General features: G+C 33.0%; 2 protein-coding genes across 2 annotated transcripts; one reads left to right on the top strand and one right to left on the bottom strand.

The window, feature by feature from the left end:
• Nucleotides 1–3,391: 3,391 nt before the first annotated feature.
• Nucleotides 3,392–15,316, top strand: LOC134236567 (V-type proton ATPase catalytic subunit A). The gene is made up of 15 exons (XM_062718737.1): nucleotides 3,392–3,454; nucleotides 6,176–6,269; nucleotides 7,012–7,140; nucleotides 7,666–7,755; nucleotides 8,022–8,146; nucleotides 8,643–8,780; nucleotides 9,034–9,185; nucleotides 9,440–9,602; nucleotides 9,750–9,858; nucleotides 9,996–10,233; nucleotides 11,711–11,918; nucleotides 12,216–12,275; nucleotides 13,280–13,374; nucleotides 13,754–13,925; nucleotides 14,310–15,316. Exons 1-15 carry the CDS (start codon nucleotides 3,452–3,454, stop codon nucleotides 14,400–14,402), a joined length of 1,869 nt encoding a protein of 622 aa, XP_062574721.1. The 5' UTR covers nucleotides 3,392–3,451; the 3' UTR covers nucleotides 14,403–15,316.
• LOC134236573 (polyprenol reductase-like) lies at nucleotides 15,308–19,317 on the bottom strand. The gene is made up of 5 exons (XM_062718750.1): nucleotides 19,111–19,317; nucleotides 18,349–18,494; nucleotides 17,415–17,615; nucleotides 16,744–16,863; nucleotides 15,308–15,921 (listed from the first exon to the last, which is right to left on the bottom strand). Exons 1-5 carry the CDS (start codon nucleotides 19,284–19,286, stop codon nucleotides 15,620–15,622), a joined length of 945 nt encoding a protein of 314 aa, XP_062574734.1. The 5' UTR covers nucleotides 19,287–19,317; the 3' UTR covers nucleotides 15,308–15,619.
• Between the last annotated feature and the right edge of the window lie 766 nt (nucleotides 19,318–20,083).

Below are 20,083 nucleotides of genomic sequence, written 5' to 3'. Positions count from 1 at the left end.
CATTTTTAAAAAAAACTAAACATTGAAATAATTTCGTATGGATTGTATTTTCCCGGATTAACTCAAAGGTGTACTTGATTTGTCAATTTGCAGTCAGCACGTACTCAAACAAACTCGTACAAAAAGTAGAAAAAGGGCACGTAAAGAGTACCAGAGGTCAATATTATCCCAATTAGAAAACTTGCATGAAGAAAATCCAAAAATGTATTCTCGTTAATGATCTTAAAGAAGGAGACTTGTGTCACGGATGGAAAATTCCATTGATTCAGATACTTGGCTAAATCATTTTCAGAGCTCTCTTTATTTTAAATATTCTCCAGAAAAGTCTTGAACTCTCTACATTAGATTTTCCTATAAAACAATCATCTCAAGCAATTGCTAAACTTAAACATAACAAGTCTCCTGGTTTAGATAATATTTCAAATAGTATGTTAAAATGTGGGCACATGTTTTACTATCCTGTCTTGTTAAATTATTCAATATGGTGTTGTCCAGTGGGAGATATGTGTGTGGATATATTTCTACAATTCATAAAGGTGGTGATCCTAATTATAGAGGGATCACTGTAACAGGTGCAATAGGAAAAATTTTTAATAGTATTTTGAATAACAGACTAGACAAATTTCTTATGGAAAACAGAGTCATTGATGATTGTCAGGGATTTACCAAGAAAGCCAGAACATGTGATCATATGTTTATTCTAAAATGTATTTTTGATAAATATTGCACTGAAAAGAATGGGAAACTTTATGCATGTTTTGTAGATTTTCATAAGGCTTTTGAATTTTATACATAAATAAAAATTAAACTTCTTCAGATAGAAGTTGGAAGAAAAATATTGTCAAAGAAATGTATCAAAGTATTAAATTAAAAAAATCAATTTTCTATTTTTTTCCAATCCAAAGGTGTTAAGCATTAAAAATCTGTTTAAAATATTTATAAAATTTACCGAAATACATGGATAACTCTTTAGATTCTGTTACTCTTAATGATCACATAATACACTGTTTAATGTATGCTATGATTTAATCTTGCTATCAAGCACAATCAAAACTTGATATATTGGACAAATAAAATTGTGTCTAAATGTTAACTTATCTAAGACAAAAATTATGATTTTTAAGAGAGCTGGAAAAAAAATATCAGAAAAGTTTTCTTTTCAAAATAAGTTGATTGAATGTGTTCAACAATACAAATATCTTGGTATTTACTTTTGTAACTCAGGTTCTTTTACCTTTGCTCAAAATGAATTATATAAGAAGGCCTTGAAAGCATGTTCAAAATTACAGAGAGAAATTATGTCCTCTCAATATTAACCTTCATATATTTGATCATACCATTTCTCCTATTCTTCTATATGGTTGTGAAATTGGGGGGGGGGGGGGGGTTAAACCCCTTTGCTTCTAAGTTTCAAAACAAAGATATTAAAATGGACAAAATATTCAAAAAATAAAAATTTGAAACAATGCACATTAAATATTGCAAGGATTGTTTCAATTTAAAATAATTTGCAGTTCTGTATTGATTTCCAGTATCATTCAGTTATTAAAGCTATGCTAAGTTACTGGTTTCGGACATTACATCCATCCTTTGTCCTACTCAAAGAAAATGATTTTTTATAAACCATCATGGTTTGCAATTAACAATTTTGGGTCATTTAACTGCTTTCAAAAAATTAAATATTGACTTATCAAATTATATCACATGTTCCTTTAAAAAGAAGTCATCATGTATTATAAGACAAAATTTTATAAATCAATGGTATAGAAAAAATAGGCAGCAAAATGATGGCAAACTAAGACAGGAAGAGAACACTATCTCCAATTGTTAATAACTATGATCAGAGGAAAAATATAACTAAACTTCGCATTTCTGCACATCAATTAAATATTGAAAGGGGAAGATCAGGACATAACCCAATCTTGTTCTCAATGTAATACACAGGAAGTAGGAGAATTTTTTGCCATTTGTATTTTCACAATGATTTAAGGTTGCAATTAATGGAAACAATATCAAAAATCAACCCAAATTTCTCTTCTTTGACACCTGATGAAAAACTTATATGGATATTGAATTCTGAAAATAAAAAATTTTATGATAAAATTTATTTCTGAAAATGGTAAAAGAACCAATATAAATACATAGTCACATCTTGTTTATGCATGCTCAGCCATTTAAATTTATAAATAGCATCACATTTTTGTATTGTTTTGTGATCATAATTCTTCTGGACACTTGTATAAATGTATGATCAGAGACACTGAGAACAATATTATTATGTAACTTGGTCATTTATATAACTGTTTAAAAAAATTAATTATATTGTTATATATATATATATAAAAAAGAGAGAGAATGTTTAAATTGTATATTTATGTATGTTGAAATGCCCCCCGGGGCCCTTGATTGGTAAATAAAATATCTTGTATCTTGTATCGTACAGTCGTACACAAGTCAGCTCGTAATAAAAGAAAACAGGCCGTATTCGAAAATGGACTGTGGTGCTTATGATGAATGGTTGAACTTTATTTATTGGTATTTATTTCAAATTACAGGAATTTGCCTGTATTCGGCCTAAAAAGCTTGTAACAGTTATATATTGCACTACTTTACATGTAACATTTGGGGCCCACCGGCTTTAAAAACTATAGCATGTGATTAGGGGTACCGGACTTTCCACACCCAGCATTATACGGTAGTATTTTGGGTTGTAGGATCCCGGGCACGTTGCAACAGGGGTTGGGGGGGGGGGGTTCAACTACTTTTTTCCAAACATAACTTGCCGATATATGGTGACCGCGGCGTTTCTAAATGAAGAAAAATAAAATTCTCGGATGGGACGTAAAACAACAACCAATCAATCAATTAAAACAATTGTTTTTAGGGGGGTGGTGATTTCGCATTTCAGTTATACTTACTTTGTAAACCAAATTATGAATATACTGACGGGCGTGCAGATATGATAATGGAGGATCAAGAATTCTTGAATGGGAGTCTGGTTTGGGTCTGATTGGCGGCCCATATCTAACCCTCTGAAGGCTTTTTGGAAGGATTTTCCGATTAATTTTAGCTTTATGTAAAATTAATGCAAAATCCCGGGAAGAACCACTGTATTGGTCTTTTGTAAAAAAAAAGAAACAGAGAGTGAAATATTCATCTTTCAGCCGGTGGTAAAATGCGATTGGTTAAAAAAATTTTGAAACAAGTAGAACATGTAGACACGACACAGACCAATTGAGCAGGTGAAGAATCATATAAATGTGACAACAATTTCAAAGCGTGAAATGTTCATATTTCATGAGTAAGTTGCGATAGGAAAAAAAATAGAGTGAAATATTCATCTTTCACGAAAAGGTTGAGTAAAATTGCGATTGGTTTAAAAAAATGAATCGAATCAAGTACAACCGGAAGTATGCCAAATCACATGATAATTTACTGACGAACTTCCACAATGGTAAGTGCCTATCTACACAATTATTTACCGGCTAAAGTCATTATTTCCAGTGGTAATTAGTATTTCATTATTAAGAAATCTCAAAGTGATTTATAGTAATGCCTTGTATAAAAAGATTTCTGATATGGCATTGCCAAATAAATTTAAATCTTAGAGTCGATCGGTGTACACAGAACTACTGAAATGTCAAAAGCAGTCTCTGATAAATTTAACAGTAACTTTCAAGACTTTTTGTATATTACTGTTTACATATAATTGTAACATATATTTCTCATTGCTAAAATCATAAAATGTTGTGTCAAGAGTTTCCTTCATCATCTCATGTTTTAAAAATTTATTCCCAACAGCTGAAGAAAGCACATGACAGTGATGACTAGACTACCATAAGTTATAAATAGCCTGACTACATGTAACAGTACAGATACTGTAATATAAATATATTTTTAAAAAAATAGAAGAGCAAACAACAAGGGTACAAAAGGCTCACAATATTTTGCAAGGAAGTTAGGGGGCATGATCATGTTGATCTCATGCTAAACTAGAAGAAAAATTTGCTGGTACATTTCTTGACATTGTCACTCAGAGACTTGATGGACATTTTTTTTTGTTAATTTGAGGTGACAACAAATGGAACTCAGGGATATGAAAAAAAAAATAATCATCAGACATTATTATTTATGGGGCAAAAATGTGTTAGCTAAATATGTTTTCTATTATGTTCTGTATATCATGTATATTGGTAACTTTTTTCTGGGCGGAGGGGAGGGGGCTGGTTCACTTAGCCAAGTTATACACTAGAACATGCCCCCCCCCCTGGTTCCTACAACCATGTTATAGAACTAGAACAATAAGTTAACTACTCTTTGGGGACATCTGCAAATCTTGAGGGATTTTTCGGAGAGTTTTTGATGAACATACAAGAATCCCCATCCAAGGAAACAGAGCCATCACTCTCTATTTCTGTTGTCTAGGATTATAAAATAATGACAGTATAAGGAAAATGTATTGTGCTGGACAGCCCATGTGCACCCCATGTGGGCCCCACTCAACCCCAAATTGTGCATATTTTGGATGAGTTGATTGAATATTTAGCATGTTTATTTTAGTGCATATAAATAAATATTTGTTAAATACCAATGAACCACAGTTAAATATTGTATAAAATATTGTTTTATAAATCAATATGATGAAAGGAATGGTTCACCAAGACAACAAATAAATTCTTGCTTATATAGACATGTTACTATAAGAGTAACACACATCCAAGTTTATTGTTTTTCTTTGGGCTGCACAGAAAACAATTAAATAATAAATGCATAAATAATTTTTAAACAGTAATTTAAAAAATTGCTTTCCTAATAAATAATAATGATGTATATGTTATTTTGCAAAAGTTGAGTAAACCGAAGATTATTTTTGATCGAGCATTAATTTGTAAACTAGACAATTACAAATAATTCATGTTTATTGTAGAATCAAAGGAGTCCAAGTGTATCTTATAGATTTAGATCTAAGAAAATCGAAAGTTATGTTCAAAATCATTAAGCTGATTGCAATTCTGATAGATAGAATGTGCAAATATCTTGAACACCCAAATATGATAAACTAATGTTGTCTAAAGATTTCTCCTGACCTAGATAAGTGTATATAAATATTTGATCTTTTGGTATTGCTGTATCATCACTTCTTAACCACGGAGGTATTTCAGACCTTCATGGCAGCGATTTTCTCTGACTTTACAAGGTCACATTGATAAAGGGACACTTTGGTTCTTAATGAGCTAGCAGATTTTTTTTTGCAAAAATTTTTTAAGTCTTGTTATTAGACATGTATTTTTAAAAAAATTGAAATTAGCATTGCATATGTGCCAATTCTTTATTTTTGAGTTTCTAATGAATGTCATAATATATGTGAAAATATTTAAATCATTTATTTTTAGCAATATACTTGACCAAGTAATTTCTCTGACACAGAATGTTATATAACTTGATAACAATTTGATATTTCCCTTTAGATACTACTACTATAAGTATACTGTAAACCAACTTTTATTCGCGTGCGAGAAATTTTCGTGAAGTTCGCGAGAGCCTCGTCATCGCGAATATTTCTACTGTGTCTATAAAAAAGAAACTTTATCGCGAAAATTTAATAAAATATAGTTCGCGAATTGGTTTACAGTATTTTGTCAAAGGACATCCCCCCTCTTCTTATAGACTATCATTGTAAAGATTGGAACTGTGATTAATTTGAAAATTTTTGCATATACAGTAAAACTCATTTAGTACGAACATGGATATAGTGAATTCACGGATATAGCGAAATTAATTTGGATCCCCAGTAATCATGGTAATATAAATTTAATGAATTCCTTCTACGGATATAATGAAATAGGGATATAGCGAAGTCATCTCATCGGTCCCAGTGACTTCGTTATAACCAAGTTTTACTGAAGTAAATACATTTACAGGTTCAAAAACATTTATAAAGAGATTTTTAAATTTTCTTGCAACAGATTCAGACTTGAATGAATTTTTACTGTCTGTAATGTGTTGAAATGTGTTGAAATGGATACTTCCCAGTTTTGAAAACTTCTCAAAAACATAAAAGATATGATACTGAATTCTGAATCATACTGAATTTTGATCAATCATCACTAGGTAAGGTTTGATATACATGTATTTACTGAAGCCTGTACTTAGTGTTTATTGTCTTCATTTTCAGGCAGGAGGATTAGAAAGAGCACGGAAATTGCCCAAAATTGTGGACACGGAGAATGAGTCCAAATTTGGTTACGTGTTTGCCGTATCTGGTCCTGGTAAGTACACGAGACAGATTGGTCAATTTTACTCAGTGTCCAGATCTAAATTCATCACAGAGGCTACAATAATTTAATTACAAGAACTATGTGTGTGGTTCTATAATGTTTCTTTTTTTTTTTTGCTCAGTGCAAGATTTTCAAATCTTGTGACATTTAGTACAACAGATTTTGTTTATTTTTGTTTCTTACTTTTGAATTGTATATTTACATGAACTTCTTAAGAAAGGATAAATTTTTGAGGTAGACAAGATCAATAGCCTTAGGTCTTTATGTTTAAGTTTATATTTTTTCATCTATTGCAAAATTCAGATTGGTGGGTTTACAATTTGCAAGTTTCAGTCAAGTGTACTTTTATATCCCATATCTATTATTTAGAAAAAAAAGAACATCATGCATATTCTATGATACCTGCAAGTCAAGATGTACATCTTATCCTTGAGAATTTAGTAAAATAAAAATCTTTTATACATGCATGCTAAAATTTTGTGTGCCAATGCATTCTCACTCGCAGTGTAAAGTCAAAGGTGTCTTGATTAATTTCAGCCAATCAATCAGCCGAAGCACATACATGTATTACTTAAAAGCAAACAAGAAACTTAAAAAGACAAAAATAATGCTGTAGTATATTTAATTTATTTAATTATTTGTGACAGTTTGATGACTTTTAATATCTTTTTCAGAAGTTTATTTAGTTAATCATTTTGTGACATTTTTATGACATTTTTGTTGTCTTTTTCAGTGGTCACAGCACAGCAGATGGCTGGAGCTGCTATGTACGAGTTGGTACGTGTGGGACATTCCGAGCTGGTAGGGGAGATCATTCGATTGGAGGGGGATATGGCTACCATCCAAGTATACGAGGATACATGTATCTTTTCATCAAAAACAATAATTCTGAGATCAGATGTGAAGCAATTGCCCATACATAAAAAAATTACGCATGATATTTATAAGATTTGTGTATTAGAATGCTTCTTTGTCCTCAACATTTATGGCAACAGAGAAATTGCATAATTGCTCATGGTCAATACCCAAAATAAATTCTGAAGCCTTTGCAGGGGATATATATAACTTGTCAGTATTACTTGTTTATTACATAGGTATTACATGTCTTATGCTGTTTTATTATATGAATCCACTTCATCTGACTTCATACTTTCATGTATAAAAGCACATTTTGTAGCATCACTCACAGCTATTGACATGTAAACAATATCATATGACCAATAAAGGACTAAACAGGCTAAATACTTGTAGTAGCATTTGACAGTTTTTGAAGGAAAAATTTCCATGGTTTTGGTTCTGTCTTTAGCAAATGAAATCTAGAATTATAAAACATACATGTACATAAAACATTGGTATACAGCTTTTGATTTTCTTTGACTGTACCCAGCTGGTGTTACTGTGGGTGACCCGGTGCTAAGGACAGGCAAACCTCTGTCTGTAGAACTGGGGCCAGGTATCATGGGTTCCATCTTTGACGGTAAGTATTAGTTACTGCTTGATTTACTCTACCTGGTATCAGGCAAAAAAGTTTTTGAAAGCATTTTTCAAAAAAGGCAATGCTTTTTTTAAGAACATTGAAAAAATTGAATATCTCTATCATTGCTTGGTTATATGTATAAAAAAGGGATGCTTTATTTTTTACCTTGGGTTCTTTTTTTGTAAATGCATGATTGCAATAATTAATGTGATCTTTTTCATTAAAGCTTGAATTATTTTGATTTAAGTGTGATGATGTAATTTCAGGTATTCAGCGTCCCCTAGAGGAGATCAACAAATTAACACAGAGTATCTACATTCCAAAGGGTATCAACACCCCAGCTCTGGACAGACAGAAAAAGTGGGAATTTGAACCTTATGGCAGCATCAGGGTAAAACTTGAAAATCAGAATTTATTAGAGTAGAATAAATCCAAGCAAAACTGTACACTTCAGTGTGTTCATCAAACATTTAGCTTTGGGAAGCTACAAGCAAAATATCTTTTTCCTCATGTACTTATGTACAACACTTTTATTAACTGAAAACCTATCAGAGTTTTTCATTGTGCAAATTTCTTCTTAAATTTTTTTTCCTAATATACAAGATTTTTGATGACAAAAATAAAACTCCTAGGCTGCATACATAAGTGGCATTCTACTTTATTAACACTGAATGCAGGATATACATGGTATAATTTGTAAATAAAGAGTACAAATCAGAGACCTGTTCAACAGAGCAAACTGGCCCAACTCACTTATACCTCCAACACAAAAGTTTGTGAGTGTTCGGTCTGTTTAACAAGCCTCAGTACTTGTATCAAACATTTCACTACACATTTAGTACATTTTTAATAAAACAAAAAGTTATCAAATTGCTCTGTATGTACAGGTTGGGAGTCACGTAACAGGAGGAGATGTGTATGGAATGGTGTACGAGAACATCCTGGTCAAACACAAAATCATGCTCCCCCCTAAAGCTAGAGGGACAGTCACCTGGATAGCTGACCCCGGGGAGTACGATGTCAATGTGAGTAGGCAGGATTTCTTTCAGTGAATTTGTAATCTTGGCATATTGATTTTTAAATCTCTAAACTCTGCTGGAAAAAAAACAAACAAATGAAGGTTAAAAACAGTGTTGGACTGCATAGGGTAAGGGAGATAATAAAGTTGTTGTATCAGAATATTATGGGCAGGAAAAGTACATGTACAAAATGCAAATCACTGTTTTTATTGTACTTTCACCTAATACATGTATTTTATTTTTACTGATATTTATTTAGGATGTGGTGTTGGAGACAGAGTTTGACGGAGAGAAGTCCAAGTTCACCATGTTACAGGTGTGGCCTGTCCGTCAGTTACGACCAGTGACGGAGAAACTGGCCGGAAACCACCCCCTGCTGACAGGACAGAGGGTGCTGGATGCTCTGTTTCCGTAAGCTAGCTTCATTTATATTCATTCAAAAACATACTTTTGATACAAAAACATTGTAAGCATATCTTGATTAGCTGGCAGTACCTCTGTAAGCCTTCAGATATTTTCTGTAAGAGAAGTAAGGAAGTTTCAATTCTAAGGCAGAAAATTAGTCTTTAGGTTAAGACACCTGATTAAAAAAAATCTGAGCCTCTGGAATTGTTGTGTAGAATTTATATATTTGAAAGTAATAAATGTTATGTTCTCTTTTTTAGCTGTGTGCAGGGTGGAACCACCGCTATCCCCGGGGCTTTTGGCTGTGGTAAAACTGTGATCTCACAATCCTTGTCCAAGTTCTCCAACAGTGATGTCATTATTTATGTGGGTTGTGGAGAAAGAGGAAATGAAATGTCTGAAGTATTGAGAGATTTCCCAGAGGTATGGTTGAGTTTATTTATAATTGTAAATTGTTTCAATCTGAAGGTGCATTCATTCTGTGAGAATGGTACTTCATTTCCATTTTCCCATAACGATTTCATTCTGAGTATGTAATATAGTATACATATAAGTATCTGTCCATTGTAGCTGACAATGGAAGTGGATGGTAAACCTGAGAGTATCATGAAGAGAACGTCATTAGTAGCGAACACATCTAACATGCCTGTGGCTGCCAGAGAGGCCTCCATTTACACGGGTACTTAGAAATTGAATTTGATAGATTATCTGTTAAAAATGTTACGCTGTGCTCAGAGAATGCAGAACTGTTGAAAATGAGATACTGATTTGCTTTATCTGTAATTGACTTCAAGTTTGCTTTTTCTTTACAATAAGGTATTACACTGTCTGAGTATTTCCGTGATATGGGTTACAATGTGTCTATGATGGCTGATTCCACATCTCGATGGGCAGAGGCTTTGAGAGAAATCTCTGGTCGTCTGGCTGAAATGCCTGCTGATTCGGGTTATCCTGCCTACCTCGGAGCTCGCTTAGCTTCCTTCTACGAACGTGCAGGTCGTGTCAAGTGTATCGGAAATCCTGAAAGAGAGGGCAGTGTCAGCATTGTTGGAGCGTGAGTAGTTTTAAAATGAAGTCAGTAGACACTAACTTTATTCTGCATATGATTTAATTCCCCATTTTTAGCTCTACTGGTCAGAGACCAGAAGAGCTTATGCGATAGTAATGCGTCCGGCATCCGTCCGTCTGTCCGTCTGTCTGTCTGTCTGTAAACAATTTTTCAAAATGCTACTCCTCCTACAGTTTTGCTCTGATTTCAATATAACTTGGCACACAAGTAGACTACACTAAGATACATAATTCTGTGTATCGGTTTTTGATTTCGATAAACGGTGTTGCCGTGGTAGCTAAAAATAGAAATTTCTGTGAAATTTCTTTCAAAATGCTACTCCTCCTACAGATTTCAATATAACTTGACACAAGTAGCTACACTAAGATACATAATTCTGTGTATCGGTTTTTGATTTCGATAAACGGTGTTGCCATGGTTACTAAAAATAGAAATTGCTGTGAAATTCTTTCAAACTGCTACTCCTCCTACAGTTTTGGTCTGATTTCAATATAACTTGGCACACAAGTAGACTACACTAAGATACATAATTCTGATTATTGGTTTTTGATTTTGATAAACGGTGTTGCTGTGGTTACTAAAAATAGAAATTTCTGTGAAATTCTTTCAAAATGCCACTTCTCCTACAGTTTTGGTCTGATTTCAATATAACTTGGCACACAAGTAGACTTTACTAAGATACATAATTATGTATATCAGTTTTTGATTTCGATAAACGGTGTTGCCGTGGTAACAAAAAATTGAAATTTCTGTGAAATTTCTTTCAAAATGCTACTCCTCCTACAGTTTTGGTCTGATTTCAATATAACTTGGCAAACAAGTAGACTACACTAAGATACATAATTTTGTGTATCGGTTTTTGATTTTCATGAACGGTGTTGTCGTGCTTAGTAAAAATAGAAATTTCATTAAAATTGTTTCAAAATGCTACTCCTCCTACAGTTTTGGTCTGATTTCAATATAACTTGGCACACAAGTAGACTGCACTAAGATACATAATTCTGTGTATCGGTTTTTGATTTCCATGAACGGTGTTGTCGTGGTTACTAAAAATAGAAATTTCTGTAAAATTGTTTCAAAATGCTAACAGTTTTGGTCTGATATAACTTGGCACACAAGTAGACTACACTAAGAACATAAAGAGACTTTATCATAGATCATTATTCTATTTATTGCTGTTGTAAAGTTTCAATTCCCAATTGCTTAAGTACTTTTCTCTTCCTTTGCTATAAGTACAAACCAGTAGAGCTTCAGTCTCAACAGAGACTTCTGGTTTAAGTCTTTGCATGGTATGCCAGAGTTATTTCTTATTTATTCAGAACTTTAGGCAGTTTGGAAATTAAGATACATGTAACTATATTCTTCCATGATCAGTGTACATGCATTAGATAAAGATATCATGCAAAAAAAAAAAAATTTGAGTATGTAAATTTATTTTTGGCGTTCCTTGTATATATTTCAGTGTGTCTCCCCCTGGTGGTGACTTCTCTGACCCTGTAACCTCAGCCACCCTGGGTATTGTACAGGTGTTCTGGGGTCTGGAGAAAAAGTTGGCCCAGAGAAAGCACTTCCCTGCCATTAACTGGCTCATCTCCTACAGCAAGTACACATGGGCTCTAGAGGAATTCTGTGACAAAAACTTCCCCGACTTCACTCCCCTCAGAACAAAGGTTTGCTTTTATTCTCGTGAAAGAATTCCATGAACATAGAGAATCTTTACTATAAAGAAACAATTTTCAAGTCCTATTGAAATCCTTATATCCACGATTAAATCTATTGTTTTAAGTTGAAGTTGAAATGTTGGTGTAATCTGAATATTGTGACGAGTTTCCTGAAATTGAAATAGAAAGTCTGATCAAGTTTTATTTTCTAGTTATACTCTGATCAGTAACATTGTTCTACATTTGAAAAGCTAAGTTTTCATGTATGTATACTTGAAATTGAATTATAGAGCCATTCTTTTGTAGTGCAAAGAAATTCTGCAGGAAGAGGAAGATCTGTCTGAAATCGTACAACTGGTCGGCAAGGTCTGTTAACTATATAGAGCATTTGTTAGGTGATGTTGCATAGAAACAGTGCTTTAACCCTTTCAACACTGTAGACCGATACATCGGTCTGATAAAATTTTCTCTTGGAACACGGTAGACCGATACATCGGTCTCAGACACTAAACTGAAAGTAAAACGTTTATTCTTAGAAATAGAAAGTGTTCTCTGCGCAAAATCTTTCGCTATGAATTATGGGTAGAATGATGTAAACATCCGTTAACAAATATGGCGGACCACGTGGCAAAAACCACGAAAAAATAAGGAAAATTAGATGATTAGTAAAGAAAACGAAGAAGAAAGCAAAATGGCGGTAAACAAGGAAATGTCCGATCTTTCTGTCGATGAAAGATTTAATAAATTCAGGGAATTAGACATGTGTCTAGACAACAAAAATACGAGTTTTTAACAATGTTGTGAAATCTTGTCGCAGAAAATTGACTCGGAATCGGAATATCAAGGCTCCTAAACTGAGGATGTTTTCCACGCCCCAGACTTCTTCCCATGTCCTGAAACACCCTGTTTTATTTATTAATAATTATGGACACTTTTAAATAAATTCTGACATATTGCATATCATTTTACTGTAATTTCTCTTTTGAACTATAATTGATTTTGAAACTTCATAGCAGCAAATTTATTAAATTATTGCATAAGATCCGTTATAAAATGTAATTGTGAATTTTATTAGTGTTTTTGACTTGCTAAATAATATTTTATATCTATAAAATTTATATCATTTAAAAGAGAAATGCACCACCTTTCCAATGATGTGTCATTTATTAAAATATTCAAAGAAATAAAGAAGTTATAGTATTTTTTGTGACGGAAGGTGAAATGTTTAGTGATGCCCCAAGTTACTCAGTGTACCAGGGGTTGGTTGATAAAAGTTACTCAGTGTTGAAAGAGTTAAATACTACAAAACAAATGTAAATTCCAACTTAGTCTTTATATGAAGTTCAAACAGAAGTTTGTTTTTTTAACAGGGTTCACTAGCAGAGGCAGACAAGATCACTCTGGAGGTGGCTAAATTGATCAAGGATGATTTCTTACAACAGAATGGTTACACACCTTATGACAGGTAATAAATCTAGCAATCATTTGTAATAAAATACCTGTACATTCGAACATATGTACAAGTGAGCAATGTAACATTATAATGGTTTCATTTCCACATTTATGGAAATGTGTTTAATAATTTTATTAATTATTGATGTGAGGAAAAAAAATTGTTTAAAATACTCAGCCCACATATGATATGTACCAACAGGACACAAAATGTAGCATATTTTTTAAATATGTATTTTTGGATCACAGAAAATCAACAAAATTCATTGAAAATAAAAATTTGGATCATATTTTTACCCCAGTTTCAGTATTCTCTAGGCTCCTGTATAGCACATGTATTTAGGTCTGAAACTTACCTCCTGTATCTGTACATGACTTTATGTTTGTTGCAGATTCTGTCCCTTCTATAAGACTGTGGGTATGCTGAAAAACATCATTGCATTCTATGACATGGCCAGGCATTCAGTGGAGAGTACAGCACAAAGCGAGAACAAAATCACATGGGCCATTATCAGAGATCAAATGAACGACATCATCTATAAGCTCAGCAGCATGAAATTCAAGGTATACAGATCATCTTATATCCTTAAAAAAATGTGTGGTAACAATTGCTTTAAAGTTCCATGTACCTAAATATGCCTTTTTTCATGAAACTCATTGTTAAGAATTGAACATGAAATTCATTTGAATTTTAATTTATAAAGTTCGGCTTGAAGTTTTGTACATTTTACATTTTAAAAATCTGACTCCTTTCAACCATAATCTAGAAAACTTCAAATAAAATAATTGAGCAAAAGCTCCATTAGGCACATTTGATAGCTAGTGTATAGTGATAATAGTATCTATAGATGTAACTTTCTTCAGTCAAAAAGTAACGAGATCAGAAAATGAGACTTTTGTACGAAATGATATCTAATCCTCTTATTTTGCAATTTATTTTAAATTTAGGATCCAGTTAAAGATGGAGAGAAGAAGATTAAGCAGGATTATGATGATTTACATGAAGAAATGCAGACAGCATTCCGTAATCTGGAGGACTAATTACTGTTATAGATTAAATTATTCCAATTAATAGAAAACAAAGACACTATTGTTTATGTGGAAATGTAGAAAAATCAGTGAAATGTTGCAGGAATCAGTATTCTAGTCAAATTAAATTAGATTTTTTTTGCTTCCATGACAGCAGTCAATTTCATCAGGACCTGCAATAGTACATGTTTATGTATATTATAAGTTATAGTCCCTGGTCTGTTCAACTTTTAAAAGTAAAGGATCCATGAATCCAGAGAGCCAATCCATTGTCTCAAAGTTACTGAATACAGCTTTGACTGTGTTATACATGTACATCACATACTAGCTGCTGGGTAAAGCCAAACTGTCGACATAATGTATTATTGGGCATTTGGTTACATTTTGAAATCTACAGTGTATAAATTTATGAAATATTCAGTTAGAGTGTTAAGGATAATCTTGCTGGTGATGACCATTTATTTTCTAGACAAATCATTCCATATGTTATACTTGTGTATATGAAATAGTGCTGTGTGAATTTATAGATTTTATTTTGTAGACTGGAGACTTGTCAATTAATGAACAAATATTTCTTTAAACGCATCTAAGTTTCATATTTTTGTTCCATTTTTCTGCATCAACTGTACAGATTGACTATTGATGATAGAGGTTGAGTCTTTATATATTTGGTTATTTAATACAGTTGTAATTTCTAAATTTGTATTTAACATTTGTGATATGATACAGAATATTTTGGATGAATTATGATATTTGAGGGTACTATACAAATCTTGTTTTTAACATATATACAGTTTATGTGATAGCCCTGTAAAAATTGAAACTTGTACTGTAGCTCCATTTATTGTACACACTTTCACAATACATTACTAATCTTTATACATCTCTACATGTTAACCAAGAAAATAAAATGAATATGCAGATTCTCTACTTTTTATTTATTTTTACATATATCTATATATATACAAATCTAGACAATTATGGCACATGACCCATTTTCATGGTTTTACTATCAGTAATTTTATGATTGTGTCGAAGACTAATATTGAGGCTAAAGCAAATAGGTCTTAACATCATCCTTATGAGTAAACATGCACAAAAAAGCAAAGTACCGGTATCATAAAAAAAATTCTTACATATTCAAAGCACACAGTGCTTATATAAAAACTGTAAATGCACATAGTGCTAATATAAAAACTGTAAATACTAGTACACATATTCAGATTTTTCTATGAGATTTTCTGATGAGGTGGAGGGCTGATCCATCTGTCAAAATAAAGAAATGGAAATATGGGAGCTCTCTCCTTAGGATAGTCTGGGAATGTCTCTTGATACCACCGATGAGAGAAGTAAGCAGAGAATGTTTGGTTCACGAAAACAAAGAGCCATATGGCATTGACCACCGAGTGCCTCCACCAGAACATGCCGGTGTATACACTATAGATCAGGACCTCCATCAGGTAGTGGGGACAGGAAACATGGTCAAACAGGTCCCCCTCAGGTAACAGGTGCTTGTCTGTTACTACGGCACCTAAAATTAAAGTTCAATGTTTAAATACAATTGTGCATCGATTAAAAAAAGTGTTGCTTTGAATCTTAGGGATGGGATAAAGCATTTTGTTATGGAAGGTTCTTGAAATTTTTACTAAATCCACAGTTTAACTTAACCACTTCTCAGTCTGCAGTATTCAATATTGTTTTGAGAGAAATGAAAAAAAATAATGATTGTTTTTATTTTACATTTGTTGAAATTACTTTTTAATTCTTATAAATTCCATTTTGCAATGATGAAGAAGAGCTTAAATATTTTTATGCCCCCCTCTGAAGAAGGGAGGGCATATTGCTTGCTGCTGTCTGTCGGTCTGTCAGTCCATTTAGTTTTCATTCATTTTCTTCATAACTGTTGCACATACTGAAATGAAATTTGGTATACAGGTATATCAGATGAATATCTAGGTCAAGTTCTGTTTTGGGTACGAACGCACCATAATTAAAAGAGTTATGCCCCTTGGACTTAGAAAAATTCCAATTATTTGCAGTTTCCGTTCATTTTCCTTGGAGTCTCAGGTTGCACATATTAAAATGGAATTTAGTATACAAATTAGTCAGATGAATATCTAGGTCAAGTTGTGTTTTGGGTACAATCGCACCATAATTGACAGAGTTATGCCCTTTTGGACTAAGAAAAATTCCAATTTGTGGGGGAGGGGGCATAAGTGTTTTACAAACATCTCCTGTTGTTCTTTAAAACCTAGCTTTCACTATACATCAACCACATGCATACATGTATCATACACATTGTCTCCGTTTTTCTTTTTATACCTAAGTTATAGCTTTAATGTTAAAAACTTGCCTTTCTGATTACGTCTCAGGTTAGCTAAAATGTTGTTGAGGACATGCTGTTTGTAACTGCTGTAGATAAACATGGCTATTAAGAGATAATGATACCAGTCAAGACCTGTCCATAGCTCACCTGTGAAAAAGAACAAGTGGTCATTTTATCCCTGGATTTGTAATATATATATTATATTAAAGAATGTATTGTATTTAGCTGTGATCACTTGGCACACCTCGGTTGATTCCTACCTCATCTTTGATGAAGGTTGACGGAATTACTGTAGAAGTACTTTTTTCCGCGTGGTATTAATTTACGCTATGTACGCGGTCAAAAAGTTTCCGCGGAAATTTATCCAAGCGTACTAAATATAAATGTAAGGCATATAGTGACAATCTAGAAAATCCGCGTAATTTTCTACCCGCGGACTAAACAGAAATTGAGATTCCGCGGAATTATGACCCCGTGGAAAAAAGTACGTTTACAGTAGCTGAAAGCTGTGATAACTTCATAATTTACTTTACAAGTATTTTAAACTCATTTTATGATTATTCATAACACCGCTGAAAAACTCAGTCTGAGAGATAATCACTATTATGCAGGCTTGGCTGTTAACAAACTTAATTCTGAATCTTTGCCAGATTTAAAGTATATAAATATAAAGTGTAGGTATTAATAAATGTACTAACCGAATGAGAGTGATTTCTCCTGCATGACTGACACAATATTGAGCCCTAGAAAACAGTAGAAGGTAACTCCAGTGAGATAGATGACAATGCTCATTGTACCATGGGAATAACTGTTGATGTAGACACATTCCAATAGTCGCCTAAACATCTGCACCTCTCCCATCAACAAGACGACAATTACTGGAGCAGGGGAAAGTAACTCTGCAAAAGTTGTAAAAAAAAAAATTCTTACTAAATTAATTCATATATCGATCTATATACAAATAAGTTTTTTTTTTCTATCTTTTTTAAATATTTAAAAGTTTTTGTATCATAGTGTTTGTTTGGGATTTAACCAGGGATTTTTTTTCTAGTCTTCAAAATTAAATTAATTCATGCATCCATGCAGGAAAGAGAGGAAATATATGACCAATCCCCACAAGATATGATTCAAGTAATAAGTATGACTTAAAAGCAAACTTTCACCAGTTCAAAACCCAGCTTTCCATGAATTATGGAAACTGTCATATAGATTATATCCTCCAACTGAGGGAACTTTCTGATCTTGAAATATAGGCAGGTGCTCTACCAATGGTATTAGAGTGTCCAACAACCCAAGAATGCTTACTGGACATTCTAGTAGAAATCTCTAACTTAATTATGTTAATCTTACAATCCAATGTATTTTTACAAAACATATTGTTTGCTTGTCCAGTCTCTTGATCAGGATAAAATTATTGGGGCGGTAAGTAGGACGTAAAATATTTTCATTCAGAAAATTTCAACAAATATGTTGACAAAATAAAAGGTAAAAAAAAAAAATAATGTCTTGAAATGTAAAAAAGAGTTTTAGTCAGGCCATTTTTAGTCAGTCAGATTGGAGAGGGCTACCAAACATTTTTTTTTAAATGGCCTCATATAAAACCATTTATGGGCCTGTAACCCAGTACGGTACCTTCTTGTGATGCTGGAGTCCTGATGTAACCCAGAATTAAAGATAATGGTTTGGGAAACTCCTCTGCCACACAGACTGAGTACACTGTCACAGCAATAAAAGGTGTGTGAACAATGAGCCCAAAAAGATAAAAGTGGTAGAACCATCTGTAAAAATATAAATCAATTTTCCCCAAGTTAAAGCTACTGGCACGAAGTTAATGTAAACATTGAGTATCATTTACTTCCATTGCCCTGTGATAAAATCTATATTTTTTACTATAAAATTAACTTCAATGTTTTTAAACTTACTTTTTCTTTATTTATAAATGAACAATTACATATAGACCCTTTTACTATGGCATATTTTGTCTAGGAGTTATTCCCCTTAGCCGCCATACTGTAGGCCAAAGTGGTGTGTTTACCTCTTTGAGCAGAGACGTACATGTATTTAGAGATTCTTATATGTTTAATTCTGCTTTGAGCAACCAATTTTTAACATTCATGCAAGCAATGTATGGGGGAAAATATTTACAATCTTAAAACAATGAATTTATAGAGGCTTTGACAGACGTATACAAAAAAACTTTACCTCAGTAACCAGTATAACAAATTGAACTTGGGTGGATAATAATGAAGGGATCTGGGAATGTTACCCTACAATATGGCGGCTGAGGGGAATAACTCCTATGTAAAATATGTCAAAGGAAAAGGGTGCCAAAAATGCGCTGTGTGTGTTTTTTTGGTTGTTTTCTTTTCCTACTTTCACTTTCCATTACCGTACCTCTTAGGAACTTGGAGAAAATTTGAAGTTAGGTTGTATTCCTTCGTGTAACGAAACTTTCCAAAAATAAACAAATTGTTTATAACCTTTGTTTGTAATCTCTTGTCTGTTGTCACAATGAATCCCAAGACAGTTCCAAATGCCAAAAGTATCCAAATATAACAAAGATACACCATCTTTTCTTCCTTCTAGGCCTTTCGAGGCACCGTGTAATACATGGACTGGAGGCTTGGAGTAGAGTTATGGAGTGGAGTTTTCAGTCAAATTTTGGAGTCTAAGATTTTTTCTAACATGAAAGAGAAAAAGATCTTTCATAACAAATTGCCTAGCAAAAGATACATGTATATCTCTTCCCCAGCTTGCTTTCTCTGGGCTACATAACAAACGTCAATTTTAACCACCTCCCTCCCTTCACTAAAATAATCAGTCCAATTTATGATTGAACGTCTGGAAAGTCTATTGTTTTCATAAACCTTGTACATTATAAGATATTTCAAAGGAACTTTCAAGTTATACGTCAAACTTTACATCCGTTCGTTTCTCGAGTAAGACTGTCACAAGCATTTTTCGTCCCTTTTGACGTCATTTTCACATTGTGACGGCACAATGTTGGAGAAAATCATTACTTTTCATAAGCTATTTATAGAACATTTGCATGACTATATGTGTGTCAAATTTCATTGTGATCTGAATCGTGGTTTTGTAATTGTAGAGATAGTTCGCGAACTTTTTGATCACCCTGGCCTCGTATTATGCATACAGCTAGTACATCAGTGACTCCTCATGTTACCAGTTTAGAAGTTAAAGGAGTCGACATTTCCTATTTCTAACGCAAAACCACGCATATACCGTTTCCCTGCAATCACGCATATTTCATGCACTTTAAAAAGTAAATTTAATCTTCAGTTTAATGCCAATACCCTTTTATTTTATACTTGCTAAAATATCGTAAAATAAATTTAAAAAAAAATAA

Source organism: Saccostrea cucullata, unplaced genomic scaffold (assembly GCF_032062105.1).
Source record: "Saccostrea cucullata isolate Sc308-1 unplaced genomic scaffold, CSIRO_AGI_Scuc_v1 ctg264, whole genome shotgun sequence".
Lineage (NCBI taxonomy): Eukaryota > Metazoa > Mollusca > Bivalvia > Ostreida > Ostreidae > Saccostrea > Saccostrea cuccullata.
This window is presented reverse-complemented; position numbering and strand designations above follow the sequence as displayed.